The sequence below is a fragment of the Eptatretus burgeri genome, chromosome 12 (assembly GCF_056783735.1).
Source record: "Eptatretus burgeri isolate ZD-2024b chromosome 12, Ebu_testis_v1, whole genome shotgun sequence".
Taxonomy (NCBI): Eukaryota; Metazoa; Chordata; class Myxini; order Myxiniformes; family Myxinidae; genus Eptatretus; species Eptatretus burgeri.
Window position 1 is genome coordinate 13,503,360 of NC_140972.1, and position 19,024 is coordinate 13,522,383.

Below are 19,024 nucleotides of genomic sequence, written 5' to 3' on the forward strand. Positions count from 1 at the left end.
TTAACCCTTCGAACTCTAGCGGCCATTTTACCGGCCACTATTCAAACCTCCATATATCCGAGCATCCGGTTTCCCGGCCACGATTCAAACCTCCATATACCTGAGCGGCCAGATTTTTCTCCAGGGAGCCCAGGGTGGGAAAGCCGAAAGTCCAAGGAGCTCATGGTTCAAAGGGTAAAACCTACTTCCAGTCGTTTCTTTTCCAATGGATCCAGTTCATTTGAACATCTCAATATCCCTTGCTTACCAAATCCGAACTGCTCCTCAATCTTCAGGTTTTTGGGTTTTTTTCCTTTCCATCATCCTCAGTTTTGTTAAATCAAGTCTATGTATTTTTGTGCAGGTTGCTATTATTCATCCGGTAGAATTAAAACGGTAAAAGTTTATAATTGAAAAAAGCTGGACTTACGAGTCAGTAAAGCCGATGTTTCTGTGAGTGTCCACTCGGTTTGGTCATGGCAGATGTTAAAGTAAATAAGAAGCTTGAGAATCGCCATGTGACCTCTACCGGTGATATGGTAAGTTGGTGTGTAGATCAATCTGGTGGTCACGTAATTGTTGCAGATGGCATGGAAGAGATATCAAAGCTTTGTCCCATGTATGTGACAGGTGAAATTGCACGTGACATGTGACAGGCGAAATTGTAAACTGTCCTTATGGATTCCTTTACACCTCCAGCAAACTGCCTTTTTCTCTGTTTAAGATGACCATTTGACTGTTATCAAAGCTGTGACCATGCAGGTTCAAGTGGGTAGAAACAGCACAGTTCAAAGCCTCTTCATAAGCAGGATGACGATGTTGGTTCATACGGGCTTCAAGGGTTTTCTGGGTTTCTCCTATGTAGGTCTGAGTCCATGGTCTATCTCCACGTGTGATGCCATCCACGGTGCTTGTCGATCCAAATCGTGTCCTTAATATGAACTAATTGGCTGCAAAGAATTATGGAGGGTTTTTATGATGTAACAATGCCAAACTTGTCGAAGAATCTTCTTACTTTCTCAGATAGCCCAGCCACATATGGAATGGTCCTTCGGGTCATATTTTCTTGAGCTGTGTCATGATGATGTTCATCAGACTTGATGTGGTTTTTGCTACTTCCCACATTTAATAAAGACCATTCGGGTTAACCACACTTGCTTTGGGTACTCCTGATATTCTCCTTCTCACATAATTTATCTCTCTGTGTGGTCGGAATCGTGTCTGCACGACGGAAAAGAGTGCAAATGACATAATTATTTGTGGATCGGTGCAAATAGTGGTTTGCAAGCTGCAACTATTGGTTGGTATGCGTGGGTTTCCTGTACACCTCAAAATCCAAGTGGCCATCACCGTTCATGTGAACCTTGTAATCAAGAAAGGCTAACTGATCATTGTTGTATGGTTCCTGTGTGAACTGGATGTTCACATCCACAGTGTTCAGGTAATTAAAGAATTCTTGCTCTTCATGTACAAGTCTAAATATTGTTATGTGGAAGGTATTGAGGGGGGTCCAAATATAGATCGTGTTAAGTATGGGATACTGGACCGTGTCAATAATATAGCTTAGATTCCTGTTTTAACGGGCTATTTGTCATAAGTCCGTCGTCTTGTATAACATACATGGAGGAGACGGTGAGCATCCTTTATGGAGCAGTATAGTCAGAGTAAGATTGTATTGTGTAAAACCTCCTGTTTATAGGTGAGGGCAGGTCTGGACTTAACTCCAAACACACAAAGAAAGTTTTTTAAAGGAAACATCATGATGGTCTGTTGGGCCAGTGCACCACCAGCCCTGGTGGTGAGGTGAGCTGTGGAGCCCTGGTTGAGTGTGGAACGTTGTTAGATCCTCGTGGAGGATCTCCAAGTCTTACTCACATTGTTGTTCTTCTGCTTCTTCTTGTGGACTTTTTTGTTTCACAGCCTACAGTTTTCATCGAAACTTCCTGAAACTTGCCATATATATGTAAAAATACCCCTTGCAGACAGTAACCATCTCTGATTTTTAAAATTCCTCCGAGAATAAAAAGTTATGACGTCAAAATATCTCTGCTAATGGAAATCACCTAAAAAATTATCTCCAAAACTCGGCAAGCTTTTTGAATTCTGTTTGTGGGAATCGAACAGGGCATTAGCAGAGATGAATTACCGCACATAATATACATCACTATGACGTCATATCAATTTTTATGATGTCATTCCTATTTTTTGACATTTTTTGTTTCACAACCCAGAGTTTTAATCGGATCTTCGTGAAACTTGCCATGTATATGCAGAAAGCCCACGCGCAGGCAGTGACCATCTCCGATTTTGGAAATTCTTCCTAGACAAAAAGTTGACGTCATAATATTGCCGCTAATGGAGATCGCCTATACTATTATTTCCGAAACTCGGCAAGCTGTTTGAATTTTGTTTGCGGGAATCAAGCCGGGCATTAGCACAGATAATTTATCGCAAACCTGATACATCACAATGACGTCATATTCGTTTTTATGACGTCATCATTAAGAGGACGAGGACCTTCGCTCATTTGAGCTTGTTTGCTGAGCAGCTTCTTTGGGTATGTAGGTGTGACATCCTGCTATGGCATTACCCAAGATAAATTATACATTATACCTTCCATGGTAAGCCTTGTATTGGCTTCGCTGTTAGTGTAGCTGGCATGGGATCTTCGAGTCCTGAGTTCAAGCCCCCTCCATTGAATTAACACCAGGTGGGGTTGACTCAGCCTGTCATCCCTTACGAGGTTGGCGAAATGGGCAACAGTGTCCTGGTATTACCTACTCTTCGCAAAGGACACCGTGGGATCTTTAAGGTCCACCGACAAATGCTGTCAGACAGGATTCCCCTTTAACGTCCATTTGAGGGCCGGCACACATTGATGAATCACCCTGTCTATGAAACACTGGGATGACAGTTTATAGCTGGATCGGGATTCAAACCGGGGCTTGACAGCTTAAAGGCAAGTGTACCTGCCTCTACGCCATCCTGTCAGCACACCATTCCATGAAGATGATAAGATTGTTCACCAAAAGTACTGGTGTTTGTTACAAAATTCTTTAAAACAAGTGTTCCTTATTAATGGGACTCCACGGCACGAGAAATCTTCCTAAATAGACCAGATAAATTTCCACAAGAGTGAAAAATAACATTCTCTTGGAAAAATCTGATGAAGCATGACAATACGTCCAGCCTTTCAGCACTGGTGCCACTCACTATATATATATATATATATATATATATATATATATATATATATATATACATATATATATATATATATATATATATATATATATATACATATATATATATATACATATATATATATACATATATATATATATACATATATATATATATATATATATATATATATATATATATATATATATATATATATATATATATATATATATATATATATATATATATATATATATATATATATATATATATATATATATATATATATATATACATATATATATATATATATATATATATATATATATATATATATACATATATATATATATACATATACATATATATATATATACATATATATATATATATATATATATATATATATATATATATATACATATATACATATATATATATATATATATATATATATATATATATATATATATATATATATATATATATATATATATATATATATATATATATATATATATATATATATATATATATATATATGAGGTGCCACGAGGAGGAGTGATGTAACGGACACATCGGCCATTTTGGAGTTAATGCCATATAGCACTATTTTAACCCTTCCCCTATCATCCGAGCCTATCATCAAAATATCATTAAAAAATGTCACTTACATCACTCCTCCTCGCGGGGCCTGATATGCTTTGTGGGATTTCTAAACCGGAACATTCTAGTCTTACTGGGCTGGCATGCTGATGAAATATCTCCATTCCACATGGTTAGCCATTCTCCATTCCCCTCATAACAGTTCAATTTTAATTGCAAGCTAAGCAAGAATAATATTTATTGCCTATAATGGTACTACCTTCTCAATGACTTTGCATCCCACCCATGTAATATTCCTGATTGATGTGCAGTGATGGAGATGGATACCAGGACACAAGAGACAACTGCCCATCAATTCCCAACTCAGACCAGCTGGACACTGATAATGATGGACTTGGAGATGACTGCGACAGTGATGATGATAACGATGGAATTCCTGATTTCATACGACCAGGCCCTGACAACTGTCGCCTGGTGGCCAATCCAATGCAAGAGGACAAGAATGGTATGCTTTTATTAGAGGTGGCAGTGTTGTGGTTCGCTTATAGTGATCGATTGTTGGTGATCAAACAGCCTTGTGTTGATAAATGATCAAAATATGCAATGATTACTTACAATTTCGTGAATATCTATGAAAATTATGTGTTGAAGCATTTTCAACTTTGTGCCAAGTATGGCAAAAAAAAAAAATTGCGCCAAGTATGTTGGTATTTAGCGTTTGCCTGTTTGTCCGTCTGTCTGCTTGAAAACGGTGGCCAAAAATCGTGTAACAAACAGACAAACACAATCGTTCTGAATTTTTTGTTTCTTTGTAGGTGACTGGCCAAGGACGGCAACGCTTAATTTTGGAGAACATCCGAATCCGGATCGGGAACTGAGAATTTTTAAAGTGATTCTTCACCATTGAGAGACCGGGCCAAAAACAATATACACCCAGACCCCAACATTCACGGTTCCAACATTTGCGGGTTCCGCATATTCGCGGTTGATAACTTGCGACATGCTCCTGCATTCGTGGAAAATTGCCCCACATATTCGCGGTTTTCACGGCGATTTTTTTTTTTAAGTTTTTTTAAAATTTTCATGAGCCAACACAATTCCAATACATGTAATCGTGTTTTATACATGACATCTTCCACGAGCCACGCACAAAGCAGCTGGACGTAGTGGTCAAAAACATTTTAAAGTTTAAAAACTTTCCCCTTGAACCAGGAACTGCCGCAAACCGATAACGTTATCCCCCTTGTCTCCATTGTAACAATGACAAAACACGTGAATTTTACCCCGACACTCGCGGATTTTACCCCGACACTCGTGGATTTTCGTCTATTTCCACAGCATTTTGCTGCATTTTTGTGAGATTTTACCTTGACATTCGTGGATTATTCATGGGTCGGGAAAAACCCTGGAACTTAACCCCCATTTCCCATTGAGACAATGCCCCCACATTCGCGGTTTCAACATTCACGGGGTTTTCCCAGAACGTATCCCCAGCGAATGTCAGGGTCCTGGTGTATAGCACAATCTATGAAAAGGTTATTGAACGATTCACACGAAACTTGGTGGACAGGTTGGGAGTGCCACTAGGAAGAATTGATTCAATTTCGGTGACGATCCGAATCCAGATCTAGATACGAGAATTATTTAATTTTTCAAGTGATTCTTCACCATTGAGAGATGAGGCCAAAAACGATGTATGGCATGACATATCAAAAAATTGTGGACGGGTTATGACAAAACTAGGTGGACGAATTGGTTCGATGACAAGAACAAGCCAATTTGACTTAAGTTAGGGTCCAGATTCAGATCCAACCTATCAGTGGGATACAAAATGCAAACTGTTCAGCCTGGCAGAGGTACACACCCGACCGAGAGCCGTTCTGTTTCCCCAAGAGTCACTCACTCTTTGAGTGATTTTTTTTTTCATTACCTTGTTGTCCTTTTTTGTCAATTGGTGATATTATTGTTTCTAATATTTCGATACAAATTTGTCAAAATTCTCCCAATATAGTACAGATGAAGATAGCAATCACAAACCAGAGGTTTCCAAGTAATAAGGTGACTGGATTGTTAACAGGGCCCATTAAGCGAGAATATTGCAACCAGACCGAGTCTCGGCGGCCCACCGCTGCACTTGACGTATTGCACTGGCCTGATTGGCTGAATTTAAAGCTGTTTTGAGGAAGTTGGTCTTTGCACCTAAAACCCAACCACTTTTGTATGCCTGCATCACCGATTATGCAACAACATGGTAACTTTACAGAACTTTAAGAGATTTAATGATGAGATGATTAATTATCCTCACATTTTATTTTTTTAATGGAGGGGATATTATAAATGGCTGTCTCTCTGCAACACCAGGGATGGGGGATGACAGGTGGCAGTGCACTGTCTGTCTGTCTGTCTGTCTGTCTGTCTGTCTGTCTGTCTGTCTGTCTATCTGTCTGTTATGCTATCGCCTCCTTAAACGGTTGGGCAAAAATTCACTAAACTCTGCAGTTGTGATCACCACATGGCAAGAAGGAGCAAGAGCAGTTTAATTTTGGCCCCGCCTCCTGGGGTGGCATCGAAAGCTCAAATACCGAAAAATGCAACTACGGGAACATTTTAAACATTCTAAAATTGAACTTTGTGCTGTATTTGCCATCGACGTTGGGAGACGCATTAAATATGTGATGATTTTTGGATTTGACCCCCGGGTTCTTGCCCCAGGAGTGGGGACTGAGGGTCACAGGGTTCAAAATGGTTAACTCAACATTTGATATTGGGTCATTCATGGTGGAACTTTTTGCCATCTTTCAACTTGCTTTCGGTGGGAAGCGTGTGGATTTGTGATGGTGCTCCATCGACATTGCTCTAGTTTAAAATGACAACGAACCAGAATGCAGTTTTAGATATAATTAAAAAACACACAAATTACATGACATACAAATCCGATAGACATCCATGATAAGACATACACGTGTAGAAATACATTAATTTTGTCCCCAGATATGGCTACGAATCCATACAAACATAGCTTGAGGATTGGTGGGAATTCAAGGACACGTGGTATTCGACTCCATCTCCATTCGATCTGGCCCAAATGCCTATTCACAAAGTACATATGCAGACATGGCAGTATGTACATTGGTATGAATACACAAGGGGGTTTGCCACTACTTTACTGCCACGCTTCAATCTTCTATCATCTCTGTCAATTGAGTTTAAAAAAAATTGTCTAAATTTTACAAAGTCGGGAAAAATTGAGATAAATAAGGCAGAAAATCATTTCTCACAAAAAAAAAAATTTTTGCAAGTAAAACAAGTTTTAACCATTTCTTCTTTATCTCTTTGCTCCTTTTTCATTGCAAGTGAGGCAAGGTTGCAGTGTAATATTTATTTATTTTTCCTCACTGGCACAGCAAAATGTTTTACGACTATGACCCAAATTTTTATGAGCACATTCTAATGTTCATTTCAACATTTCTTTTTATATTGATTGTCCTTTTAACATTTGTGTCATTTGACAAGTAACCAAATAGTAATGATTATCAAATACTGTGTGCAGTAAAAAATAAAATGTTTATAACTTGCCAACAGCGATACAATAGATATTGAACTGATATAAAACTTACAACACTTGACTCAACAACAACAACAACAACAACAACAACAACAACAACAAGAATAGGACCACTGGACCTGTAGTTTATCTCGGCCCTGGCCGAATGTTTTAACCCAGATTTGGTAGCATTCTGACTGGTGGGTCTGGAAAAGAAGATTTTGGAAGGAATTTGCACGACCGCCATTTTGACAGACTTCCAGTTATGTGATCGGCATGACCTCCGCAATTTAACATCAGCACCCTGTCCTAATGTTGTAACCTGAATTTGGTAGCGTTCTGAGTGGTGGGTCTGGAGAAGAAGATTTTTGAAGGAATTTCCTAAGTTGGCCATTTTGATCTACTTAAAGTCAGACGACTAGAACGAGCTTTGCAATCCCTGTTACCAGTCAGGAGAGGAAGGTTGCTGCCAAATTTCAGCTGGATCGGCCCAGCGGTTTGACCCGGGGGGAAGTCGAAATAGACGGACAGATGGACAGACGGAGCGTGACGACAACACCTTATCTGGAATTTAAATTCTAGATAAGCTCATAAATGTACCTTACTCTCTGCGAAGCATCAGTTCTGCCAAAGATGTCTCTTGACAAGGGTCTCAATCCAGGATGGATGGCTACTCTGACACAGGCTGCAGATGGCAAGAATTTGGAATTTGTTCCAGGGTGTTGGGAATAACTCACCTTCTCCTTTTTTTTTTTTCTTCTCTTTATAAAGACAGGCTTGTGGAAGAGCAAGGTTAAATTGAGAGTGGGTGTAGCTTCGGCCACATCACGGGAAATTACAATAATGTTGAGAGCTTTATATTCTACAGAATGCAGGATAGACAGATGTAGTGCTGGGGTGTCAGCCCATAAGGGAGAGCAGTGCTTCACTGATCAAAGTACAACTTTAGGCTTTGTAGACCATGAGGATCTCTCATTTTCCAAGGAAATATGTGGATCATCAGAGGATGTGAGTAGCCCTGTCTGTGGCTCACTTTTGTTTTTAAGCCAGGTGTGCTATTTGGTTGGCTCAGGAGAGGTCATGGCTGATGCTCAACCCAAGAAGTTCAAGAGACTACACCTCTTCCAGTGGCTGACCGTAGAAATAGAAAGCTGAACATAGAATTTAAACATTCTAGATTATCTCGGGCAATCTGTAGTAATGCCATTTGAAGTGAGGGAGAGGATGGAGGAGGAGCATATACAACAGAGACATACTTGACTGATTCTGGCAGAAAGATTTGCCCTGCATGCAGTACCCCAGTTCATAGCTGTGTCGAGATTCTCACTCAGGCTAAAAATGTCAGAGGTGAGTGTGCATTAATCTACGCTATCCTGTCAGACTTTGGTTTTCCCAGCCGATCATGAAAATTTCAAAAATGGCTGGAGTATGTCTCAGTTTTTAATATGTGCTTAAACTCCCCCGTAACAAAATGTTTTTTGGCTCTTCACAATCTTGCCAATATGATGGCAAACATTGTAAAATCTAATTCAAATGGTGTATAGATTGTTATTGTGTGAGTTAATGGTGCTTGTGCTTGACATGCTGCATAAAATTATTGTGTAGGGGATCTTGAGGGTTGGTAGAGGACTGCATGGGATGGATGGTGTGGGATTGCAGGTGATGTTGTTGGATTGCAGAGGATGGTGTCGGCGATGTTTGTGAAGAAGACTTTGACAATGATTCGGTTGTTGACTTCCTCGACGTGTGTCCGGAGAATGTGGAAATCACCCTCACCGACTTTCGAGCATACCAGACCGTTGTGCTGGACCCTGAGGGTGATGCTCAAATAGATCCTAATTGGGTTGTTTTGAATGAGGTAAAGTTTACCAATGTGAAAATTTTTACCAATGTGCTTGTATCGATGATTACGAATTGTAAGAAATATCCATTCATTATATTCTTCATCCAGGGCATGGAGATTGTGCAGACGATGAACAGTGACCCAGGTCTGGCTGTGGGTATGTAACACTATGGACCAAGTGACTCGTCATTGATGTTTTAAAATTTGTGTCACACCCCACTTATTCAACAATATATCAAATGGTTTTGATTCAATGACATTGAAGAAGTCCATCATGTGTGCAGTTCAGCCAAATTGATTTGTGTACTGTATTTCACTTCACCAATTTGTAAATACAGTACAAACCAGAAGGACACTTGGTGCAGTGCATACCTCTGCCCAGATCCGAATCCGGATTCGGCTCTTCACCAAAATCGAATCTGTTCGTCCTTGTCACACACTCAACCTCTCCCCAAAATTTCATCCAAAATCTGTCCACAACTTTTTGAGATATCCTACCGACAAACAAACAAACAAGAAAGATGTCGTGCACAGCACAATACTTGCGAAATCCACAAAACAAATTTGAGTTAAAAATAATTGGTGGTTGAATTCAATGACCAAATGTGCAACTTCTCTTAAAATATCAAATCAATCGGATGAAAATTGACAATTTTAGAAATTCGGCCTATGTTGACCTTTTGGCCTATGTTGACCACAAAAATAATTGGTGGTTGAATTCAATAACCTGATATGCAAATCCTCTTTGGCCTATGTTGACCTTTTGGTTCATGTTGACCTCAAAAATAATTGGCTATTCATTGACCTGAAATATAAATCCACTTCAAATTTCAACTCAATTGAAAATTTTAGAAATATGGCCTATGTTGACCTCAAAAATACTTGTTCGTTGAATTCAGTGACCAGATATGCAAATCCTCTTCAAATTTCAAATTGATGGGATGAAAATTGAGGATTTCATAAGTTCCACCTGTTGTTGCCCTTTGGCCTATGTTGAGCTTTTGGTCTATGTTGACCTCAAAAATATTTGGCTCGTCAAATTCAATGACCTGAAATATATATCCTCTTCAAATTTCAAGTCAATTGGATGAAAATTGAGGATTTTGGAAATTCCACCTAAGTTGTTGACCTTTGGCCTATGTTGATGTTTTGGTCTATGTTGACCTCAAAAATATTTGGCTTGTCAAATTCAATGACCTGAAATATAAATCCTCTTCAAATTTCAAGTCAATTGGATGAAAATTGAAGATTTTAAAAATCTCACCTAGGTTGTTGACCTTTGGTCTATGTTGACCTCAAAAATAATTTGCTATTTAATGACCTGAAATATATATATCCTCTTCAAATTTCAAGTAAATTGGATGAAAATTGAGGATTTTAGAAATCTCACCTAAGTTGTTGACCTTTGGTCTATGGTGATTTTTTTGGTCCATGTTGACCTCAAAATAACTGGCTGATTGAATTCAGTAACCTGATGTGCAACTCCTAAAATTTCAAGTCAATTGGATGAAAATTTTGGCCTATGTAGACATATTGGCCGATGTTGACCTCAAAAATAATTGGTGTTTGAATTCAGTGTCCTGATATGCAAATCATGTTCAAATTGCTAGTCAATCGGATGGAAATTGAGGATTTTAGAAATGTGACAAAGTTGTTGATCTTTGGCCTATGTTGACCTTTTGAACTCAAAAACAATTGGCTTCTTGCTTGTGACGAACTCTTCCATGTGGTGAAGTTTGGTGAAGATCGGTTTAAAATTGTGACCTCCAGGCGATAAACATAAAAACAAACAGACAAACAGCATAACGCATGCAACCACCCAATCTACTTAAAAAACCTTCGACTTTCGCAAGTAACAGTCAGACACGGGTGAAAACATGACCTCCGTCCACCTTTGGTGGGTGGAGGTAACTAGAACGGCACTCGGTACAGTGCATACCTCCACCAGACTGAACAGTTTATGTTTTGTATCCTACTGATCGGCCAGACCTGGATCCGGACACCAAAATCTAAAAATCTAATGGGCTTGTTCTTGTCACCCACCCAACTCATCCACCAAGTTTTGTCTGAATCAGTTCACAACTTTTTGAGATATCATGCTATATATCGGTTTTTTTTGCCCTATCACTATCACTATGCCTATCTCTCGGCCCTATCACTCAGTGGTGAAGAATCACTTGAAACATTCTCGTCTCCAGATTGGGATCTTCACCAAAAGTAGAGGCATTTTATGCAAAATAAAGAGCAAACCTCGCCCAAATTTCAACAGAACATTTCTCAACTGTTTTATACAGATAAATATACGGACCGCTGGTAGCTTGTACATGTTGCTGCGTTTGAGGCTGGGGAGTAAGTGCTGAAACCTATCTGTCGGGGTTCTTTCCGGCGTCTTTGTTGTAATTTTGTTCTAATTCTTGCTTTTTCTTTTTCATCTCTTTTACTCTCTATTTCTCTCTTTCGTTTTCTATCTCTCTTAGGAGAAATGAATTCTTGCAGAAATTTTTCATGTGAGGTTCACTTTGCTGTGCTTGGGTGGGTTTGAGGGTCGCGGAGTAGCGGCTGAAACCCGAATCCTATCCAGGTTCCTCCTGATCTTTGGTCTTTACTTATTCGTGTTCTTTCTTGGTCTTCCGTTTCATCCCTTATATCATATAAAACTCTTAAGCAATCCAAATTGTGGAAAATATGTAAAATGTGAATTAATTGACTCCACCCTCGGTGTCTGTTTTCAATACATTTTACAAAACGTGAAAGTATTTCTCACAAAAGAGGTTGTATTGCAGTGAGTTAAGGTCTTCTGTGGGCTTTGAGTCGTATAGACGCAACAGAGCATTCTCTCCCACGGTTACATCATCATGAGTTGAAGCTGATTGTGTGTCAATTACCTTTGCTTGCTTAAAGAAGTTGCTGCTGCAGTTAAATTTCTTGAGGAAAGCTCCTTTTCTATGCCATACTGTATATGTGGGAGGTAGTGTCGCATCTGAGAAGAGCATGTCGGAAGAGAATGTTGGTGCACAGATCAGGGCCGAGTTTCTGCTTGACAGCTTTCACGTTCCACACACGTGGTTTCTTCATGCCATTCTTTGTCTCGGGTCGGAAAAACAGGTCACATGTCTCGAGGCTGGTATGGTAAATCGGTGGGATTAGCAGATCTGTATTATCACCTACCAGTTCAGTGTTGGTCATGGTCACTGACTCCATGGCTTTCTGTACAATGAGGAGATAAGCATCGCCAGAAGCATGATGTGACTTGCAGTTCACATTATGTAACTTGTTACTAAGCATCTTGACACACCGCTGCTTGTTTGTTTAGTTTTCCAGGAATTGGTCCATCTTCATAAAGCGCATGTCTTCATTGAATGTCACTGTTGCTCCTGCACATCCTTTTGCTCATCTTTGGTGTGTGATGTCATTTGTGGATATACCATCATATCCATCGAACACCACAATGGCTTTTCTATGCTTTTTTGTTCCATAGTTAATGTACCGAGCACATATCTCTTTGAATGTACATCCACGTGTCCACAGGATGTGGTGAAGTATTTCCCCACCATCCAATATGTGCTGGACTTCCCCTGTCATTCCTGGAACGTAAGGTGCTGTGAGAGGCCAGATGGCATCTGTCAGGACTGGCTTCTGTGCTTCTTGGGGTAGTAGTGCGGAATCGAACAAGGCGGGGTATGACTACACAATTCAAATTGGAAACCTGATTCCAGGTCATTTGATGTTTTTGCAGGAAGCGTCGGTCACTGTCAAAGTAGTTGATGATCCACTTGAATACTATCACCGTCTATCATCACCGAAGATTTTGTGCCTAATGTGACGGCCCGATCCTTTCTCTTGAATGTGAACTCAGCAGCAGTTTTACCATTCATGTTGGTCAGGATGGTGTTTCCAATGGCTTTCGATGTGTCATCATTGACTGTGTTGTGTGCATGTACACCTGTGGAGATATTGCGCAAGTTTTGATCAGAGCTGAAGGGGTTTCTTTCCTGCAGGTAGCTAAAAACTGCGTGCATGTCTTGCATGTCTCGTGCTTGTCCAGCCTGTGTCATGTCTTTCTTCTGCTCCCCTGTATTGTAGTTCGCTCCTGTTAGCTCCTGCATGACATTGTTAACTTCTAAGCAAGCTGGCATGGAAAGCAGCCATGTAAGATGTTGTTCTGTCATTCCTCGCCATCGTGAGTCTACCACTGCTTTTCGTACTTCTCATCAGCACCTGCTCTATGATTGGATTTGAGGACAGGCCAGCACATAGACAATAATTTCTTCTGATAACATGGTAGCCTTCTTCGAAGTGTCGGGAAAACGTGTGGATGTTCCACCTGAAGCTTGGACATCCGCTGCACATACACTCGGGCTGATTTTATGTAGAGGTTATGCCCAGATGCTTCCAGGAAAGGGAGCATTTCGAAGACCACTTAAAGATGTAGTGCCAAATTTCCAGTATGTTCTGCTCTGATAAACTTATGAAGAATATCCACTATATCTCTGTACTGTAACCAGAGTGCAGCAATCCTTGACGATTTCAAGGATTGGATTTTGGTTTTGATGAAGTCCTTGGATCTCATTAGGACGTCTGCATTGCATACCTCCTCTGTAGAAACAGACCTCTCCATCAGCCTCGTGTAGAGTACATGAACTTCATCCAGGTCAGGATTGCCCTTTCGAGCTATTGCAGCCTCTTGGTATACTGCTGGTGTTATTGCCGTAGTCACGGTGAATCCACGGGCATGTGATTCCATGTCATCTGCATCTTGAAAGTGCTGAGGGAGAGGCACTTCAAGAACTTCTGAGATAATGAGGGCATTTAGTGCTTGCTGCGTTGACTAGGAGAAGAGCTCGCTGGTTTTTTGTTTTTTTAAACTGGTTTTTACAAAACAGCAAGGTGAGTGAGGGGAAAAATATTACATACTCTGCTGTAAATATAAACCACAAGACTTAGCTCAGGATGATGATGATGATGATGATGCTGTTGGAGTAGGGAGCGGGAAGGGGGATTCAGTGGTAAGGAAAGCAGCATTGGCTTTACGGTCGTCTGCTGCATTGCCACATATAAGGGTAAGACGATCCTTAGCCACCTTGAACCCCTGAGCAGATCTTTCCTGCTTGGACAGGAATGAATGAGATGGCATTCTTTTCCAGAATAATCCCGTCTCTTAGGTGTTATAAACCTGCTCCGGCATAAATCCATTCGCCTCAATTTGTTCCATGAGCTGTAGTGGGTAGTTTTTCGCAGCATCATGGTCTGTCGATGCTGCTTCCCCGACATTTTACATGATGAAAGCCGAATCTTCGATTGAAGTTCTCAAACCAGTTGTTGCTGGCGTGGAACTTGTGGGTAGCTGTTGTTGAACTGGAGGCTTCGGCCCCGGGTTCCTCGTGGAAACGTTGGTAAATGCGCAATGATTTCTCCCATATCACCGGTCCACCCAAAGGCACTTTTTTTTCTGTGTTTGGTCTTCGATCCAAACATTAAGGGCTTTTGCTATCCTTTCAATATCCGGATCATGGGATTGGAATGACACTTTTGCATTCTGTTGATCAGTGGTGGCACCACTTTCACGGATATTTGACACTCTTTTATGGAAATACCGCACAGTGGATTCATTTATCCTGTTATGCCAACCCACAGATATTGCACCTTCACCTCAGTCAACCTATCGAACAACTCAATTTTTTTCGCACATCAACCTTTCTCTGCCTTTTGGCACAATTAATTTTGTACATCGTTTGACATTTGGGCACCATTATTAAGGGTGAGCGATAAACAAAAAATTCTCGTAATGCAAGATAATCATACACGCTGATGTAAACGATTACTCCTCTCAGCTTAAAAACCAGGACTAATCGAAAGGAATTCCCACGATAACTAAATTGGAACATGACAGGTTGCCCACGATTGGTCAAAACCTGTGATATTCAGTGGGGGAAGTAATAATTAATGTCATATAGCAGAGTACATGAGCAGGTATATCAGCTCACCTTGGAATCTTTCATGTACTAGTTATGCATGAACCAAATGTCAGCTACTTCATTCCATGTTTAGCTTCATTCCCTATCCCTCATTTTCATGAACAGATTTGTTTCTCAGCTTATTCAACTTTACAAATAATCAACCATGCCAAAAATTACTGGCAAAATGCCCAAAAAGGGACATTGTAATTTTTAAATTAAACAAATGCTTTTTTTGGAAGGATTTAGAAGTATAATGGTTTTTTAAAAATTGGAACTTATTAAGTTTAAGATTTTGAAATTCCTTTTCATTGCAGTGGTTGTTAAATAAAACTTGCAACCTCGCCAAGTATATATAGCCTCATGTTTGTTGCCCTCCTCTCCCCCCCCCCAACCCCCCGCTCGTATATATTTTTCTAAGAGTGGGAAGGTCATGAGGAGGGATTCAACGACTCTCCAAAAAAATTTTAATCAGTTACCCCACTATTGGTTTTTACTCTTTAGTCGCATGAATTTTAACCTCTGTTTTTGTTTCTTTTTTCCTTGAAATAAATTTCAATTAAACACTGAAAATGATCACTATTTTTGAAGTTTTTATGCAATCTTTTATTCTCAGGTTATACAGCCTTCAATGGAGTAGACTTTGAGGGAACATTCCATGTGAATACGGTGACCGACGATGACTATGCTGGCTTCATCTTTGGATATCAGGACAGTGCCAGTTTCTATGTGGTCCAATGGAAGCAGACTCGGCAGGCATACTGGCAGGCAAAGCCATTTCGCGCCATTGCTGAGCCAAGCCTGCAACTCAAGGCAAATATATTTTTATTTCATTGGCATGGGAACTAAGGGCACTTGTACCTGTGTGGAAGTCAATACACTTTCAGGGAATTAAGTTGGTGTTGTTGGAATGGCCATCAGGGGTAATGGGAGTAAGATCGACAAGTTACTTCATGAATAATTGGTTAGCACAAGTGTGTGTTATATGTGTAAGTGTGTTCAGAAGCCAAATAATCATGGCCCCTCCCTTCCGTAATGTGTCTAACGACCTCCCACCACTCCTCCCCTATTATTCCTTCAAATCATTTCCCTTTGTAATCTGTCTTTGTGTATATTTTAATGAATAATTTACAGCTCTGCAACCAGCAAATCCCCCCCCCCCCTCAAGGAAGGTGAAAGCAGGGCCTTGAGACTGTGTGTAAAGGAAAGAGCTATGCCTGGAATGTCAGTCTTGTGGACCCGCCGGAGCTTCTCAAAACCACAGAAGCTGAGCGACAAGGCAATGAGTGCACAGGTATGCACAGTCATGAGCTGATAAAGGCCAAGGGGTGTGGAGAGACTTTGCGAGCCAAGGAGAGACTTTGTGAGCCAAGAACAATGACCTTGAAGTCCAAATTTTTGACCTGACTGCTTGAGAAAATGGATGACCAATCACTGATTTTAATGCATTGGTTGAGTAGAATGTAGCAATGCAAGCCAGAAGTCTAAACAATTACTCTGTTGAAAGTTTTCTCAAAAGTTATGTCAGGAAACAGACCTGGTTGTTGTCTTGACCTTTGACATTTTGAACTCGATAACAAGAGGCTTCGAGCTTTTGATTGGCTCCACCAGACAAATGAGTAGACAGTACTGTCGGACCCCACTATTTGAGGGGGATACATTCCTGGAAAATTCCGCAAATGGCAAGTCGGTGAATAGCCAGGCATTGTTTCAATGGAAAAAGGTGGCATCGGTTTCTGGTGGTTCATGATTCGGAAGGAAAAATCGAAAATCCTGTGAAAACCTGGGAATATGCACAGAAGTGGTTTTTACAAAACAAAAAAAAAAAATGAATTCACCGACAAAAATAATCGTGAATACGCCTGCAAAAAATTCTGCGAATACGCCTGCAAAAGACAGCGAATACACCTGCAAACACCCGCAAATACACCTGCAAACACCCGTGAATACACCTGCACACACCCGTGAATACACCTGCAAACACCCGCGAATACACCTGCAAACACCCGCGAATACACCTGCAAACACCCGCGAATACACCTGCAAACACCCGCGAATACACCTGCAAACACCCGCGAATACACCTGCAAACACCCGCGAATACACCTGCAAACACCCGCGAATACACCTGCAAACACCCGCGAATACACCTGCAAACACCCGCGAATACACCTGCAAACACCCGCGAATACACCTGCAAACACCCGCGAATACACCTGCAAACACCCGCGAATACACCTGCAAACACCCGCGAATACACCTGCAAACACCCGCGAATACACCTGCAAACACCCGCGAATACACCTGCAAACACCCGCGAATACACCTGCAAACACCCGCGAATACACCTGCAAACACCCGCGAATACACCTGCAAACACCCGCGAATACACCTGAAAAAAAACCGCGAATACGCCTGCAAAAAACTGCAAATATCCCTGCAAAAGACTGGGAATACGCTTGAAAAAACCCATGAATACGCCTGCAAAAAGTTTCGCGAATACACCTGCAAACACCCGCGAATACGCCTGCAAAAAACCGCGAATATACCTGCAAAAAAACCGTGAATACGCCAGCAAAAAACTGCAAATATCCCTGCAAAAGACTGGGAATACGCTTGAAAAAAACCCGTGAATACGCCTGCAAAAGACAGCGAATATGCCTGCAAAAAAACTGCGAATACGCCTCCAAAAAACCGCGAATACGCCTGCAAAAGACAGCGAATACGCCTCCAAAAAACCGCAAATATCCCTGCAAAAGACTGGGAAAATACGCTTGAAAAAACCCGCGAATACGCCTGCAAAAGACCAAGAATACGCCTGCAAAAGACTGGGAATGCGCCTGCAAAAGACCGGGAATACGCCTGCAAAAGACCGGGAATACGCCTGCAAAAGACCGGGAATAAACCTGCAAAAGACCGGGAATACGCCTGCAAAAGACCGGGAATACGCCTGCAAAAGACCGGGAATACGCCTGCAAAAGACCGGGAATACGCCTGCAAAAGACCGGGAATACGCCTGCAAAAGACCGGGAATACGCCTGCAAAAGACCGGGAATACGCCTGCAAAAGACCGGGAATACGCCTGCAAAAGAACTGGAATACGCCTGCAAAAGAACTGGAATACGCCTGCAAAAGAACTGGAATACGCCTGCAAAAGAACTGGAATACGCCTGCAAAACCCCACAAATACGCCTGCAAAAGACTGGGAATATGCTTGCAAAAACCTGCAAATACGCCTGCAAAAAAACCGGGAATACGCCTGCAAAAGACCGCGAATACGTCTGCAAAAACCAGCAAATACACCTGCAAAAACTCGCAAATACACCTGCAAAAACCCTCAAATACACCTGCAAAAAACCCACAAATACACCTGCAAAACCCCTCAAATACACCTGCAAAACCCCTCAAATACACCTGCAAAAACCCTCAAATACACCTGCAAAAACCCTCATACACCTGCAAAAACCCTCAAATACACCTGCAAAAACCCTCAAATACACCTGCAAAAAACCCGCAAATATGCTTGCAGAAGACTGGGAATACACTTGTAAAAACTCACAAATACGCGAAAAAAAAATACCAATACGCCTGTGAAAAAACCACGAAAAACCATGAATAATCCAACCATGATAAACTGCGATGCAAAAAAATACCCACGAAAGCGCGAAGCTTCGGGCTGTGAATGTAGAAGCAGGTCACATTTTATCAACCACGAATACGCGGGATCTACAAATCGTGGGGTCCAACAACACTGGCAAATCTTCGATTTTGATTGCACAAGTAGTGATAATGACATTGCCCTTATGTCCAGTGTTTTGCTGCAGGAATTCCATTCCAGCCTTATTACAGGTGTATGGAATTCCATTCCAGCCTTATTACAGGTGTATGGAATTCCATTCCAGCCTTATTACAGGT

The 19,024-nt window shown here is 41.0% G+C and overlaps 1 protein-coding gene across 2 annotated transcripts in view; it reads left to right on the forward strand.

Annotated features, from left to right (window-relative positions):
• Nucleotides 1-19,024, forward strand: part of LOC147015126 (thrombospondin-3-like) — a 160,180-nt gene that overhangs the window by 86,726 nt on the left and 54,430 nt on the right. For both annotated transcript variants that reach the window (XR_015050219.1, XM_085849585.1), the window contains exons 17-20: nt 4,080-4,273; nt 8,992-9,170; nt 9,264-9,312; nt 15,726-15,922. Coding sequence is in view for 1 of the 2 variants with exons in the window: in XM_085849585.1 (XP_085705711.1) it covers nt 4,080-4,273; nt 8,992-9,170; nt 9,264-9,312; nt 15,726-15,922 (619 nt within the window). In the remaining variant the exon portion in view is untranslated. The remainder of the gene's footprint in view (nt 1-4,079; nt 4,274-8,991; nt 9,171-9,263; nt 9,313-15,725; nt 15,923-19,024) is intronic.